General features: G+C 36.5%; 1 protein-coding gene across 1 annotated transcript in view; it reads right to left on the bottom strand.

The window, feature by feature from the left end:
* LOC111146664 (eukaryotic translation initiation factor 3 subunit E) overlaps window positions 1-15,929 on the bottom strand; it is a 43,581-nt gene extending 27,652 nt beyond the window's left edge. Inside the window, exons 1-7 of the mRNA XM_022502310.1 lie at window positions 15,811-15,929; window positions 10,208-10,322; window positions 8,656-8,773; window positions 6,380-6,422; window positions 5,179-5,283; window positions 1,169-1,294; window positions 303-427 (exon numbers count right to left, since the gene is read on the bottom strand). Coding sequence (XP_022358018.1) covers window positions 303-427; window positions 1,169-1,294; window positions 5,179-5,283; window positions 6,380-6,422; window positions 8,656-8,773; window positions 10,208-10,322; window positions 15,811-15,900 — 722 coding nt within the window. The 5' untranslated portion in view covers window positions 15,901-15,929. The remainder of the gene's footprint in view (window positions 1-302; window positions 428-1,168; window positions 1,295-5,178; window positions 5,284-6,379; window positions 6,423-8,655; window positions 8,774-10,207; window positions 10,323-15,810) is intronic.
* Window positions 15,930-17,402: the final 1,473 nt, after the last annotated feature.

Genomic DNA, 17,402 nt, shown 5'->3' with positions numbered 1-17,402 from the left:
AAAGAGGGAACACAAGCAGAGGGAGTGGCAAAGGGAGAAGGAGAAGCACGCAAGCCCCATGTGGGGCTCAACCCCAGGATCCTGGTATCATAACCTGAGCCAAAGGCAGAGGCTTAACTGAGGCACCCAGGCACCCCCATGTAGGCTTTTTCAATTAACAAGCCAATCTACCATGTACAGGGGGAAAAAAGGTTGACAACAAATTCAAATGTTAGAGAGAAGTACATTTTTAAGTTAAAAAAAAAAAAAATCCATGTAATTTCATATAACGAAAGCCAGAATTATGCAGTGAAATAACTTACTGTGGCTGGTAAAGGAAGAGATCAATTATGTTATCACGCCCTTTGGGGTGGTTGAAGAAAACGAACAGAGACCAGTGGATGAGCCACGTTCGCTGCTGAAGAGACTGAAGTGGAGAACTCACAGACTAGAGGGTTAAAAAATACATGCATAGGAAATCTTAATATATGAGAAAGAGGCAACAGAATAAACATCACTGATCTCCAAATTTTAGTTAGAAATGAGAACCTTCTAAGGCATGCTCTATGGCCATTATGATCTAAGTCCTATCCCCCAGACCCTCTGCACATACCTCAACATTAGAAATTACCTCCCTGCTCTAAGAAATAGATTCAATAACGTCTGCTAAGTCATTTTTACAGAAGCTATAAATTATACTTATTTCAGAAAACATTTTAAAAGGACTGAACTCAATACTCCATAAGTAGTTTTATTAGATATAACTGTAGGTGAAAACTGTTACCTTCTACACAGGACTTTACTGAGGACCTATCACTGAGCTGGTACTAATAGAATTATGCCATTTTCACTGTACAAATAAAAAAGGTGCAGTAGCTGTAAGAGAAATGAAAACTTGAGTTCTTATCTCTAAGAGCCAAAAACAGTCTGACAGCTTCTTTTAGGGAGATTCAGTGAAACGAGTCAACCTACTAATCCACTGTAATTTTATGTCAAGTCAACAAAAGCTAATCTGAACATTTTTTTCCCCTTCCTCCCTCCTTTCACCCTTCTCCTTTTTTTTTTTCCATTCCTCCCTCCCCAACACCCCCTTAAAAAAAAAAAAAAAGGTACACTGTGTTTTCCTTATCAGAAAGTATGAAGGCTACATAAATATTTCAGAGAATCACCCTGGAAAAATGTAACTCACATTATTATCTATGGTCTCTTTCAATCGTGTAAGGTCTTCCATAGCTGCATCCCAATTCTGCATTAAGATTTCAGAGGCCAGTTTTCCCCAGAGTGAACTCAAAGCATTTCTATCTGTTGCTGGAACCTGTTTAAGCAATCACAATTAATTAAATTCTAAATATTCTAGGAAAAAAAGATACTGTATATTTTATACCTTACATAGCCACCTAGCCTACTAAAAGACCTGTAACTTTCTACCCGAAACAGTAATTACCTAAGTCCTTATTGGATCACACTGGTTAAACTGATTCAGTTTCCATTTAGCTCAATTTACTAAAAATATCAGCTCAGAGTGCCTGGGTGGCTCAGTCGGTTAAGCATCTGCCTTTAGCTCAGATCATGATCCCAGGCTCCTTGCTTAGCAGAGAGCCTGCTTCTCTCCCTCTCCCTCTGCCTGCCACTCCCTGTGCTTGTGTGCTCTCTCTCTCTCTCTCTCTTGCTATCTCCATCAAACAATAAAATCTTTAAAAAAAAAATTAAAGAAAAAAGATTTTATTTATTTGACAGAGATAGCAAGAGAGAGCACAAGCTGGCAGAGTGGCAGGCAGAGGGAGAGGGAGAAGCAGGCTCCCCACGGAGCAGGGAGGACGTTGCAGGGCTAGATCCTCTGACCTGTGCTGAAGGCAGACACTTAACTGACTAAGCCACCCAGGTACCCCTAGAAGTTTTTTTTTTTTAATTTATGTTTCTAAATCACAACCAATTCAAGACACATTCCAGTTTGAGAGTAAAATGTGATAAATTGTGCATCTGGAAATCAATATGAAAGAGACATCTTTTATACCAACATTATCAAATAGGGCACATCAGACCCAAAACTTCCAAGAGTCATCATTACTAAAGCTTTCTTCAGTCAAGGAAAAGTACGTTCAAATCAAATGACATGTACTTAGAGAAGATAAATTTTAAATTCTGAGTGAAAAGAATAACAAAAATTACACTACTAAAATATGATCACCAATAGTTCTAGCATCTTAAAATCACTTTCATTTTAAATATCTCCTGGATGAAGGGAGAGTTATATTTTTGAGTCAGACCAAAGGGACAGAGAAGGCAGATTTTAACAAAATAATTAAAAAACAGTGTTAATCCCTTTTATTTTTGTAGTAACTTTTATAACCAAAACGTTCAAAAATCTTTACCAACTCTTCTCCACTATTTCATTCCAAATTAATTCATTTCTTAGAACACAATCAAATAGGATGCAGGTAAATATTCCTTGATGTATTCTAAAATCCATCAAATTTTTAAAAAATAAAGGTACATTCTGGGGTCACACAGCTTTAATTTACACAAAACTGACCTACAATAGGTCACCTGGAGAGTCAAATTCTAATCTCAGATCATAGTTACAATGGTTCTTTCATAGCTTATGTTTCCCTAACTATAGATTTAAAAGAATAACCAACCACCAGACAAGCATTTAGAAATGGAAAAACTGGTATTACAAAAAAACCAAAGTAACTAACTAATATGTAAAACACAGACATTTTTCATCCCAAATCCAATTCAGGATTTTTAATCTTTACTATTAAGATTTTGAACAAATACATATATTTTAGTGCCTATCTAAACAAAAGAAAAAGAGAAGTAAAATTATCCCTTGTTTAAAACTAGCTTGGTTAGCCCCTATCAATATGCCAACTCCCAACTATTCAAATGTTTTGTCACACAGATGGGACATAAATTTAAAATAAATTTCACATAATTTCTAAGCACTACCCAATCACTAGATTTTAACTACTCTTAATGTAAAACATTGATTTTTGTGTTCAAATCATGGTAATCAATCATCCAACCAAATGCCCTTTGAATTTCAACAATGCAAAAGCTTAAAACTGAGAATTTTTTTTAAGTTAGGGAACAAAGTAGGATCTTCATATTTAAAAGGAAACAAAAAAACTTCACAAACCTTTAAGTATATATACCTATCATTTGTAAACATTTTCAGACTAATTATAAAACTACACTACATAAATATAATATACTGTTAAAACTAGAATATGTTATATTTGTTAGGATAAAAGGTTTTTGTAGCAGCATTGCAAGTTTTTTAATCCCCCAAAGTTTCATGCGTACTACTCTGGCTCAAGTCCATGTCAGTACAGTTGGCTCTTCATACCAACCTGCTTTCAAGGGTGGATATGCTAGAAGAGTTTCAGTATCTGGATTTCCAGCAGTTACCTTAAGTTTCCATGTCTTAGCAAAACGGCACATTCACTCACCAACCAGCAACAATAAATTTACTGTGCTAGAACTCTAACATGACACTAAATCTTCATTCTCAAAATTCACTCCCAGCATTAACAAATGATATGAATAACCAACTCTTTTCATGTAGCTGTAATCATATCAGGCTTCTGATTTTACAATCCTGGTTTAAGCTGTTTACATTTCCAAAGTAATCAACTTTTGCTCTCCTAAATCCTTCATAATATTCAAAGTAAAACTGATGGAATTTTCTGATAAGCCACTACAAGTTTAGCATCACCGATTACCTTCAATGCACTTGCAAACTAACCACAGCTAATCTGTAAATTAAGAATATTCACAAACAAAGTAAGAGAAAATAAGTATGTTTCAAATCAAACTTTGAAATAAACTGAGAATCTTTATTTCCTTTTGAAGGAAGGATGGTAGCTTTAAAAAACGAAGTTAACTACTTTTTAAGTGTGGAAATTAGCAGTATTAATAAAACACCAATCTCTTCCCTTCCCAGCTCCCCCAAAAAGGAATATTTAATTTCCAAAAAAAAAAACCAAAGATAGAAGCCATAAGTCTTTTCTTTCTGGCAGGTATATGGGGCTAAAAGAATAAAGGCACCAGAAAGCAGAGACAGAAGAAACAGATTCTTCCAAGGTTAGAAAACAGTAAGTCCCTGTCTTTAGAGATCATTTCCCAACATCTAGGATTAACTAGATAAATCAGAGACTTAGGTACTTGCGGACTAACCCAAAATGAGGAACAAATTATAATTTCTCAAATAAGAAGCTAGTTAAAACAAGGGCATTTCGAGAACTCCAGAAGGCACTGATACAATTACCTACACAGAAGGCAGAATGAGAAAAAAAAATTTTCATTTGAAAGCCTGATTTTGGGGCGCCTGGGTGGCTCAGAGGGTTAAAGCCTCTGCCTTCAGCTCACGTCATGGTCCCAGGGTTCTGGGATGGAGCCCTGCATCAGGCTCTCTGCTCAGCAGGAAGCCTGATTCTACCTCTCTCTCTGTCCGCCGCTCTACCTACTCGTGATCTTTCTGTCAAATAAACAAAATCTTAAAAAAAAAAAAGCCCGATTTTTTCCTTTGGCTTCATGTAATTTTCCTTTTTCCCATACTAAAGCACTGAATCTAGAAGCTTGTCAAACAGGCAAATGAAAATAACAAACAGGGTTCTTTATGGCTAGAAATTTGCTCTAATAGTACAATTCAAACTCACCTTCCTCTTACATTATTAAATCATTGAGTTTTATTTTCTAATAGCTAAGGGTAGAAGTAAATGGAAAAAAGCTACTATTAAGGCATAATTTTTTTTCAAATATCATTAGAACTTCATAGTTATTTGAAACAAACTCAGGGGATGTATATAGCCTAAGATATTTAATTTAAATTAGGAATAATGGGTTTATTAAAAAAATATTTATTAAGCATCCACAATGTGCTGTTCACTGTGCTACAGAGTAATTTAACAAACTGATCACGACAGAATTTTGCTAATGCTAATCATACAATTATACATGAAGTAATAAATTAGCAGCTCTTACTTTCTGTATTTCAAGGACAAGTTAACTCTCCCTCAAATTCTGAGGTCCTGATACAAGCTTTCCCACTTCTATTTGTTCTTTGTTGAGGAAAGTTTTCCTCCTTTCACCAAGGATTCTTGAAAATTTATGTACAGACTCAAATCTATAGACATGTTTTGACAAAACAGGAGAATCCTACAAAATCTGAGAGAAGAAAAATAATTTACTTACCAATACTCTAAAGAAGTAGAGATATTCTGCAGCTCCAGAGTAATTCCCACATTCATATTGGAATTTTGCATACCTGTAGAGTGTATCTAAATATTCCTGCCTAAACTAAAAGAAGAAAAAAAAAAGCATCAGTTATATTTTTAACTCTGAGTTTTAAAATTCAAACCATTTACTCCTTTAAATATCCCCAGACATCAGTATTTTCAGTATATCCCAAGTGTCACAAAAAAAATAAATAAAACAAAAGGCATGAAGAAACACATGAATCTTAGAACACGAATTATCAACTGACAGATTTATCATTCATAATTCTGGTCTCAAAGAGTTATGAACTGTAACAATATCTAATTTGTTGCAATGAGCATTTGAATTGCAGGGAAAGGTCTGAGGTGTGAGGTTCTCAGTTAGTGACTGAGCTTAAACAAGTACCAAGTGCATGAATCCCTGTAAGGGTTTGTGATTCTGTACAATAACATGTACAAGTAAATTTCAGTTCTCTGTGAAAACTAGCCCCAAATTACAGCAACTTTTAAAGCTAGCAATGCAAGCAAAGTAAAAGTAATGTAAGAGAAGCGCTATGAACTAGAACACTGTCAAATATACCAAACATTATATTTGGAAACCAGAAAGAGTAATTTGCGCAGTGATCAGCATACCTCTTGTTACAGGTGTTAAATGAGAGATAAAACTTGAGTGCAAGTAAAGAATTAATTATATGCAAATCCTCATACTTTGAGTTAACACAAAGGAAAGGAGAGTGGGAAATGACTACAGAAGGCTATAATAAAATTCCTTTACTGGGGATTTATGAAGACCTTGATAACATCAAGAATTACTATATTCTACAAGGCAGTCAAAATATTACCCAATTCTATTGCTCAAAACATTTCTAATTCAAATTTATTCTATCTTTCTTTGTTAATCCATCAGAAATATAAAACAGTACCTATTCCTTGGTTATTCTAGAAAAAATAAAAAGTTTTGAACAATTCTATGATCTAAAGTTAAATATAAGCACCTCATTTTCCCATCAGCATCAATTTTTAAAAACTAAAGTTTCAAAAACATACCAGGTCTTATATTTAATAAATTAATCTAGAAATAATACTCTTTCAAGCCTCAAACCTATCTAAGCAGCACTATTCTTTAATTAGCCTATTAAAACAGCACAACTGAAGAAAATTTTTAAAATACCACTTACACCATGCTTGTCCGCCAGGTAATCAAACAGCATCCGACCATCTCTTAATTAGAAACAAAAATTATTACATTTTATAGGTCACAGAAAACAAAATAAGCATATTCAAAGTTTATCCTATAACCCACATAAAGCCATTTAAATACCTTAATACTTAAAACTCTAGAAATAAGACTTTCAGAATAAAATAAACAGAACACTACAAAATTAAACAATTATGCTTAATTTACATATCGATGCCACACACCCTACTGTAATTATTATCTGTATCAGTGTCAACCCAATTGAACCTTTCTTAAATTGGCTTTGCATAATAACTAAGATGTTGCCAGGCAGGCTGGTAAAAGACAAAGTGATCAACAAAGACATGAAGGAACAAGTGACAGATGGGCACAGCTTACTGGGCATTTTCAAAAAAGAAAACATTCTCTTAATGCTTATCACAGAGGGAATGCTATGGTATGTTTTTCCAGAGCGTAATTTTACCTGAAGATTTAATGGGGAAGGAATATATCATCACCAAAATTACATGAGTATATCATAATACTGAATATGAAATATGCATGAAATTTTAACATAAGATTTCAAAAAAAAACTTAACACTTGTGGATCACAGTGAGTAACTTTGTGTTACACTCCTTGTATCTTTCAGATACATAATCACTGTTCCTTGGCTGACTGGGTATTTCCAGGAAAGTATGAGAGGTAAAATGTTACCTGTTCAGTGAAATTTAGAAACAGGAATTGGAAGGAAGAGGTTATTCCTTTGCAAGTTTTTAAAACACAATTCCATCCTTTCATTTATCTCAATGCCACGCCTGTTAAACTGCAAGGAATCTTCTCTAATAATTGGTAAATAAATCTATATTCATCTTGATTCATACTGTAATCACATTAGTTTCTAGTATTTAAGTGACTAGACTAAATTTAAAACTTAAATTCTAAATGCTCTGTTGTACCCTAACAGCCGGATTATTTCAGCTGTTCCTTTGTGTGCACTTACAAATGACCTGAGGGTTTAAGCCATTATATTCTAAGTGTAATAAGAAGTATAGCACACATACACATAGCTATATATCATTGCTTTGTAAGATACAGCTATCTGTGTAATAGGTATATATCTACCTGTATAGATAAAACATGGTGTAGTTAGTGATGTAGTAGATTACATTATAATATGGTATAGTAATTGTGCACTATTTGGTGTTTTGCTTAAAATTATCTGGTTAACACTTCCCTAAATCATAAATGAAAACTTGAGCTCATCTCCCTAAAAGTTTGTTTGGGTCACATATTGTATGAACTAAAGACACAACATGGCAAAAACTTCAGCAATTTCTCTAGTAAATACACTGGCAGCTAAGATTTACCACAACAATATTCAATTTTAGAAGATTTTGTTTTAAAGATTCCTAATAACCCAAAGGGCTTCAATTAATGATAAACATTAAGTCAGAATGAGGCAACATGCATTTTTGGGAAACCAAGCAATAGGTTTATTTCTAGTTAAGAGGAAGTTAAGAATAAAATAACCTTATCAGCTCCACACTACCCTCCCTTCCCGGGCTGGGCAATGAGGTTGGAAAGATACTAGAGAATGCAGCCAAGTGATAAAGTGAGCTCAGGTTTCCCTCCTGGTACTGCCCAGGCACAGGTACATCAACCTCAGTACTACTGACACTTCTGGGCAGGATAATTTGCTGGGGTAGGGTACTGTCTTATGCATTGCAGGATGGTGAGCAGCATCCCTGGCCTCTCCTTGCTGGGTGCTAGTAGCACCCCTTCAATTGGGATAAGTAAAAATGTCACCAGACATTGCCAATGTCCCCCAGAAAGAGAGGAAGAAGGCAAAACCGCTCCAGCATAATCAGATTTGGATAAATGGTAAAGAAGTTAAAAATAAAATTAGTATTACTATTTATTAAGGAATTCCTGGTCCCTACACCATAAGGATAAGTGAAAACAAACAGATAAAGTATCAATTAAGCCATGAATTTTATGATGGAATATTAGACAAAATTTGAATTTTTAAAATTTTTTTCAGTGTTCCAAAATTCATTGTGCACCACACCCAGTGCTCCATGCAACAGGTGCCCTCCACAATACCCACCACCAGGCTCACCCCACCCCCGGCACCCCCCAAAAACCCTCCGTTTGTCTCTCAGAGTTCACAGTCTCTCATGGTTTGTCTCCCCCTCTGATTTCCCCCAACAATTTGAATTAATATTTGTCTTAATCCAGAAAAGAGAATTTTCAGAATTCAAATTAAGGGAGGTTACCTGGTTGACTGCATCTGCCTTGTAGTTTCTGGATCCTCAAACATCTTCACAATTGGTTCTGTTTCTGCCTGAAGCTGTTTAAGTTGCGCAACAACTGTAGTTCTTTTTTCTCTCAAAGCTAATTAAAAAAGCAAAGGAGTACTCTAATGTTAAACTATACTGCTCACCATGAGGATGTCTCTGGAAAATTTTCAAGTTATTCAAATTATGCATAAATTTATTTACCCCCAATATATTCATATGGCAGCAACACCAACTCAATAAGTCTCCCAGATCCATTTTCTTTTCTTTCTAGTACCTCTTTCTTTCCCTAAAGAGGGAATCTTCTTCTAATTCTTAAAGAAAACTGAGGAATATGCAGATACAGTCTGGGGGAGGGGTGGCTGCTAAGGAACAATTATCTAATTCCACATTTCAGAAGCTTCATGTTTTTATATTTGTTCTCACTGAATGTTCTCAGATGAATATTATCCCAGAGTTTCTGAACAGAGACTCGGAGGGTTTACATATGACTATAGATTTTCAATTAGGCTGAATGGAATTTAAATCCAGTCAGTAATCTCTTTTCACTATAAATCTAATTCTATAATCTCTCAAACCCAGTTCTAGTTTCTTTTAACTGTATTATAAAGAGTCAGAGAAAACTTGCAGATAACCTACCCTGCAGATGTGTTTTAAACTGTCACTAAGAAATAGCTAACTTTTTCATCACAAACTAAAACTTAAAGAGCTACTGTCATTTACTGTAATTAAAAAAGGTGACAATATTTAGTGTAGTAATTTGTGTTATATATTAGAAGGATTACTACAACAGCATTTCTTAAACATAAAAGGGTATCTGTGATCAAATTTTGGAAAATGTCAATTTAAACAAAGTAAATTGTATTTCTTTATTGAAAGCATTCTTAGAATTTTTTAAAATATCAGGTTCATAAGAGAAATAATACATTTTTCAAACTTACGGGAAAACTTTTTTTTTTTTTAAAGGAACATCTATTACCACAGAAAACAAGAATGTAGAAAACACCATACCAGAGTAGTTCTCCAATTTAAGTGCTGGGCCTCAGCCAACAGTTTCTGATTGAGTAGATCTGGGGTATGACCCCCAAATTTGCATTTCTAACAAGCTCCCCAGGTGCACTGATGATCTGGTACTGGGAACAATACTTTTGAGAACCTTGGCTCTACCCAGACGCTTCAAGATGAAAAGAAGTCTCTAAGGCACACAGATACTAACTGAAAAAGTTAGCAGGCCAAGACCAGCAACATTCTCAGATCATTTCTAAGGAGACAATATGATTCATAACCCCAATTCTGATGTTACATTCTATAAACTGAACATATTTGAAATTCACGTTTTAAAGAAGTTTCACACCTTTTGTGGTGAGAAAATAATATACTTTAGATGACATGTAACCTTCATGTTAACTTTCATTCATAGAACTTTTAAACCATTCAAATAGTTATTAAAGACTTTTGACTAAAGCTCTTTTATAAATCATAAAACTTTAACACACATCCTCAGTTCATGAGAGAAGCTGACAAAACTTACCATGTGGAATATCATCAGAATAAAGGTTTTTGTACACATCCATAGCAAAGTCTACCATGTTGGTATCACTAAGGAGATCCAATTTCCCTTGTAATAATTCTTTTTCATTATATATCTGCAAGAGAAAATTACGTTCTAATGAGTATGCCGAAGTTCTCCCAAACAAACTGATAAACCACACCAACTCTACCGACAGGCACAGCACATGTAGTTGTTTTCTTGCCACACCAGGTAATTAGTAATCAACTAAATTTTTTTATCTTCTCACCATCTCATATCCACATGATAGGTACTCATCTCTCCTTGGGGTGGCCTTTTGTCTACCCCCATATATATTTTTTCTAAACCATTTGAATCCTTCATAATCCTTCCCTATCCATACCACTAAAACAGAACTAGCACCCATTCTCTAAGTCAACCATGTCATACCAGGTTTTTGCAAGGAAGTCAGGAAACAATTTAACCTATAGGTCAAGGACCAAATAAGTACACTAGCAAACTCACATAAATGTTTAGAGCAATGAGCAAAATGTAAGGATCCTATATAATAGTATTCAAGGAGATAGTAACCAAAATTTAAAAAAAAAAAAAATTTTTTTTTTTAAATACGCTGTCATCAGGATAAAGCTTCAGCAAAAGCTTTGCATACTAAATCCAATTTTGTTAAGGAAAGAAAAATGTAGGAAGATTCCACATTTCAAGCCTGTAAAAAGATGAAGGTGATCAAATGGTACAGCCATGAGATCAAAACTGAATCTTCCAAACTCTACAAAGAACTCTAACAAAATAGTAAGAAGAGAGAACTGAAAATGGCTATAAAATTTTAATAGCCACTTTACAAGAGTATAACCAAACAGCCAACAAACCAAATAACTCAACTTCGTTCATTGTACAGAAAATGCAAATTAAGCCACATTACAAACACAAACCAAAAAAAATGGCAATACCAGTGTTGGTGTAGATTTAGAGTAACTGAACACTTACTCGTCTGGCAGAAGTACAACTGCTTTGGAAAACTGTTTTCATCTTCTAAAATCAAAAATACTTTTTGACCCAGTAATTCTGCTCCTTGATACCCAAGAGAAATGGGTGCAAATATTCAAAGGACATTTCCAAGAATGTTCATGGCAGTACTACTTGTAATAGCCAAGTTTATCAACATTAGAATGGTTAAACTGTAATATACCCCTTTAACAGATTAACATTCAGCATTCGAATCAAAGAACTACAGTTATCCTACCAACTTGGATGACTCTCACAATGTTGAATAAAAGAAGTCATACAAAGCAGTACAATGCTTAATTTCCTATACGTAAAATCAAAACCAGGCAAAACTATTCTAGATCAGACTAGCGCTTACCTTTGGGAGGTGTGAGTAGTGACTAAGAGGGATCAGGGGAAGGTTTTTAGGATACTGTAATGTTTCATTTATTGATCTGGATGGTGGTCACATAAGTGGGTTCACTTTGAAAAAAGGTGCTTATATTTGGCACTTTTCTGTATGAATGTAATATTTGATAAAAAGTTTACTTAAAAAAAAAATCAAGGCTTCCTTTCAGTGTACCCTATAGAACCTAATCTTGTGAAAACATCTTTCCCTAGCATGCCAACCTCTTCTTGCCACTCCATTAATAGCTTTTAATTTGTATTGTCTCTTATTTATTGTAGATTCAAAACCCTGCTCCTCAGCCATCAGATCTTACTGGCCTCTTAAATCCGTAACTGCTTATTATCACCTTCCCTAAATTCTGCCTTATACCCACACTTACTCTGTAAAGGGCAGACAGTAAATATTCTAGACTTTTGAGCTAAGAGGCAAAAATCTAGGAAACTAGGGGCACCTGGGTGGTCAGCTGAGCAAATGGACTCATGGTTTCAGTTCAGGTCATTATCTCAGGGTTCTGGGATAGAGCTCCACATGGGGTTCTACACTCAACAGGGAGTCTGAGATTTTCTCTCTCCCTCTGACTCTGCCCTCCCCCACCACAAGTGCTCTCTTGCAAGCTCTCTCTCTAAAATAAACAAGTCTTTGGAGCTCCAGTGGCGCAATCGGTTAGCGCGCGGTACTTATAAAATAAACAAGTCTTCAAAAAAAAAAAAAACCCAGAAAACCAAGATAGTATAAGTACTATAAGAGTTTTCACAATTCCTTTTCTTTTTGAAGCAAAAAATAATGGACTAAACTTTTTTGTAAAAGAGATCTACTCATGGAAGTATGAAATTTGGGGGGGGGGGGTGGAATTCACTTAATTGGGGACAAAGTTAGTGTTCTATAATTGAAACTGTTTGCAAATGTTCATCAGTTAAAAATTATTTTTAGGGGCACCTGGGTGGCTCAGTCAGTTAAGCGTCTGCCTTCGGCTCAGGTCATGATCCCAGGGTCCTGGGATCAAGCTCCACATGGCACTCTCTGCTTAGCAGGGAGCCGGCTTCTCCCTCTCCCTCTGCCTACTGCTTTGCCTACTTGTGGTCTCGTTCTCTGTCAAATAAATAAAATCTTTAAAAATTAAAAAAAGAAAATATTCTTTTGACATTTCTTCCTGCTGTCATCCTCTACAAATCCAACATCCATACTGATGATTCCTAAGAAACTCAAGTCTTAAAATTTCCCACAACTTTCCACAACTTCCATTTAGTACCTCATCTCTAAGATTTCAACTTAAATTCATCATCTCTTTCACCATTACCATTAAAATGCTTCATTATACCCTCTGTTCTTTTTAATTTTTATATCCCCCTTTTTGGTTGTTATTTACCACATTAGATCCATTTTTAGCTATTTCAAAGATCTTCTCATTAGTACTATCATTGACTCCATCCATTCTCTCCAACTAAACACAATTCAATGTCAATCTTTATTTCTGGAAAAAAGTCGTCTGTCTTTTAAGTTCTGGCTAGGGACGACTATAAAATGTTTCAGAAACAGGCAATAATGCTATTTAATCACATCTGTGCTTTTCTTTGCTAATAAGCAATCTCTAAAATGACATGTAAGTCTACCTCCAAACATTTCTACACTACTTAACCTTCCACTGCTCCTATCACTCACAGAGTGATTGTCATCAACTCTTACAAATGTATAATTTTCAATCTCAGTTGGGCCATCCACACTTCCCAATCCTTATACTTTGGTCAGTTTTCTCAGTCCCCATTTCCACTCCTTATCTCACTCTACTCTCACACAGGATGGCCTAGCCTCCTAATGGAAAATATTCAGGAATACTCACTTTGTCCCAGAAGGCTAAGTGCTTTATATGCATTATCTCATGTAATTTTTCTAACCCCATAAGATTTGTGGCAGTATCAACACTTTACGCGTGAGACAGGCTTTCTTAAAATAAAAAACAGCTCTGAAGTACAGAGATATTAAATACTCATTAAAAGCTTTTACGTCCCTCTATTTTACAGCTAAGGACACAACAGAAAACAAAACAAAGATCCTGCTCTCATGGAGCTTACATTATCCAGCATATTACAAATATATCAAATTGTTACTTTTAGGAATCATGATCCCTGCCTCCATCCTAACCATCTAAAACTCAACTTAAAACCTATCCTCAAAGTCCTTTTTGATCACCCAATAGAATCTCCAATTTTGATAGCACTCTGCCCCTACTAATTTTTTTTTTTTTTTTTTTTTTGCCTCATATGTAATTATAGACCTTTATCTCCTCTAAAGGATAGGTAAGTTTTTCAGCGGTGAGATGTCTAGGTGTTATCCTGGATTTAACACAACTCCATGATAGGCTATACTTAGTAACTGCTAAGTAAACCTGTCTTCCTCTTGGTGTATTCCAGCCATTTTACCAACATTATCTACAAAGAGGCAAGTACTGAGCAGTTATTTTCCACCATTTCTCAGCTGCCCTTCATAGTTTTGGTCTTACCCTATGAAAACCTAATTTACACTCACATATTCCTTCCTGTTATGTATCTGCCTTATAAGACAAAAGTGTAAAGAACACAGTACAAGAATATGAACTTTGGCTGATTTAGAAGCATTTCTACAGGGGCACCTGGGTGGCTCAGTGGGTTAAAGCCTCTGCCTTCAGCTCAGGTCATGATCCCAGGGTCCTAGAATCGGCCCCATATCAGGCTCTCTGCTCAGCAGGGAGCCTGCTTCCTCCTCTCTCTCTCTCTGCGCCTGCCTCTCTGCCTACTTGTGATGTCTGTCTGTCAAATAAATAAATAAAATATTTAAAAAAAAAAGAAGAAGCATTTCTACAAGTAGCTGATAAAGGATTTCAAATATGGCGTTTTTCTATTCCTTGATCTTTGGTAAATTATCCTCAAACATCCAGAAAAGGAAAAAAGGCAGAATGTACTGTTTTATGCAAGCTCTAAAATACAGGTGTAAGTACATCCTACCTAAGGAGAAATTAAAAACAAACAAACAAACAACAAAAAAAAAAACCTCTCATGACAAAGCTTTATATTACTTTATTTTTACATTCCTGAAATTTATTGAAAATAAACTTTGCTTGTTCCCTAACATCACAACTTTAGAATCCTGCTATGTGTTTAGAAAAGGAGCAGATAAATTTGAGGATTAAACCTGTCTAATGAACAGTAACTTCCAGGAAGATCTGACGTTACCAAAACAATTTAATGTTTATTTGCAGAGCTTTTCTGTTTTACTGTTGAGCCATAAATCCACTCCCCAAATTTAGAGTTCCCTAATTAGGCTTATGTTGTAACCTGCTTTCAGATACAGAATGCATTTACTTTTCTGGCCAATAATCGAATCCCTTCAACATAGTAACATTATTATAATTACTAAAACGTACCAACTTCCCAACAAATTCAAGGTATAACTAAGCCCAGTATTTCAAAACTTTCAGGATTGAGACGTTTTGAAATGAGGTACCAGAACCACAGGCTAATTCTAGGTATCTTGAGTAGCTAAATGAAAGTTAATCTTCATGTTAACTCGAGTTTGTATACACCGGAAAACCACTTTTAAGTTAAAAAAAAAAAAAAAACCGTCCAGTTGTTGTTTTTTTTTTCCTTTTGGCGGGGGTGGTGCGGTGGGGGGAGGCGTCCCCATCCGACAAAATATGGCACGCTTCTAGGAAGTGGCTACTTGCCGAAAAACCAGGAACTCTCTGCGAAGAATTCGCAACTTAATGTAAATTAAAATACTAGGTATTTAAGCGTAAGAAAATTATTCCAAAGATCGGCAAACAAAAACAAAGCCAAGCACACCCTTCCCACAGCTCCCGAAAGAGCAAACAAGATCTGTAACATTCCAATTTGCTTTTTGAAGCAAGCGTTACTACAGGGAAGCGGCGAATGGTTGGTCAACTTGAGAGAGGAACTGACGCGGAAGTCCCTCTGGCACTGTCACCTCCAGTAGTGAAGCAGAGACCTCTTCCTCCCGTAAGCTGCCGCCTGTCCTCTCACTTCTCATCACAACCAAATTCTGCGGTGCTAATTAACTGGGACGGTGCTAAATTACCAGCAGATCCTTACTCCCGAACGCAGGACCAAACTCGCGGCCGCCTCACACGTGTATCAGGCCTACGGCTATCGCCACCGCCTCTAGGCCTCGCCCCGCGCCTCATACGCTCCCACGCCTTCCTCGCGGTCAAAGCCCCCCTCACCTCTTTTACAGAGAGAAACTCGAGCAACGGAAAGACTAGATGCCGATCCAAAAAGTGCGCGATGCGAGTGGTCAAGTCGTACTCCGCCATCTTGCCAAGTAAAAAGGGAGTCGGCCCACTAAAACTTTATTGACAGCGCCAACAAAAGAACAAACAGGTCCGTGTTGCGCAGGCGCAGTGGTTAAACAATTCAAGGGTAAGGGGTGGGATTCAGTCCGAAGAGCTCAGAGAACAACGGCGCATGCGTGCGGATCTTCCTTTCCTTTGGGCTACTCTGGGATTGGGCGGAGCCGCGGGCGCAAGTTCTGTTGGCAAGTTTGCCGGTACCTACTCTCCGTTCGGCTAATAAATTTTGCAAAAATCTGAGAATTGACTGCTAAGGAATAGTCGGTTACATTGGGATGCGGCAGAAGACGAGATAACGAAGCCCTTGCTCTCTGGAAAGTTGCGTAGAAGGAATTCTTGAGGTTTTATTTGGCATATAGTGATCGTTTTTTAATCTTTTGTTAAATTAAGGTGGACGGGTTTCTAGGCGGGAAACAAGTAATTATCGATTATGGTAAGAGCCATAATTGGGTGGGGGTGGTCGGGCTGGGCCTATTAATTGGGGGGGAGTTAGAGAAAAAACTCAGAACAACAATTTAACTGAGAGCTGTAGTGACAAAGAAGCGGCTAAAACTGGAGCCAGGGTAAAACCAGGGCTGGTGGATGGCTTAGCAAACAAAAAGGTCACGAGACAGGAAAGGACTTGGTATATTCCAAAAGCTAAATATCCTGTGAGATGAAAGACGTTGGGAAGGGCCAGGTCATGATTAAGGTAAGGAGCGTGGATTTTATTTTAAGTGCTCTGAAGTCTCCTTTGCTAGTCCGTTTTCATCTTTCAGGCCTCTTCATTTTGGACTGCCTCAGGCTCTTGGACCTCTTCTCTATGTAAGTCAATACCCTCGGTGATATCATTCAACCTGGGGGCTTTAAGTGTAATCTGTACATTGACAACTTCCAAATTATAAGCCAATACAGAATATTAACCGCAGAGGCACATATATCTAGCAGGCTACTCAATATCTCAATATTAACATGTCCAAAACCAAACTCCCCCATGTAGGTCATCAAAACCTGCTCTTTTTGTACTCTTCTCCAACTCAGTGAATGCTAGTTCCATCTGTCCAGTTGCTCATACCCAAAACCTTGGAGTCATCTTTGACTTTTCTCTTTCTGTTACACTGTGCACTGAATTCACCAACAAACCCTTTGGCTTTAACATCTGAAGCATATCTGGATCCAGTCAGTTCACACACCACCTCCAAAGTCCCTAGTCCAAACCATCATCCTATCTTGCATTGATTTTTGGAGTAGCTTCTTTACTAATTACCTTGCTTCCCCTCTTTTCCACCTGTGATTTATTCTCACAAAGCAGCCAGCATGACTTTTAAAACTTAAATATGCTTGAGACTATCCACGCCTTGTTATCTCGCACTGACCTCATCTTCATCTCATCTCTTCTTGTTCACTCTGCCCCAGCTCTAAACAACACTATTTTTCTGTCTGTATAGATTTCCCTATTTAGGACTTTCATATGAATGGAATCATAT

The sequence above is a fragment of the Enhydra lutris genome, unplaced genomic scaffold (assembly GCF_002288905.1).
Source record: "Enhydra lutris kenyoni isolate GAN:26980312 unplaced genomic scaffold, ASM228890v2 scaffoldscaffold14, whole genome shotgun sequence".
Taxonomy (NCBI): Eukaryota; Metazoa; Chordata; class Mammalia; order Carnivora; family Mustelidae; genus Enhydra; species Enhydra lutris.
This window is presented reverse-complemented; position numbering and strand designations above follow the sequence as displayed.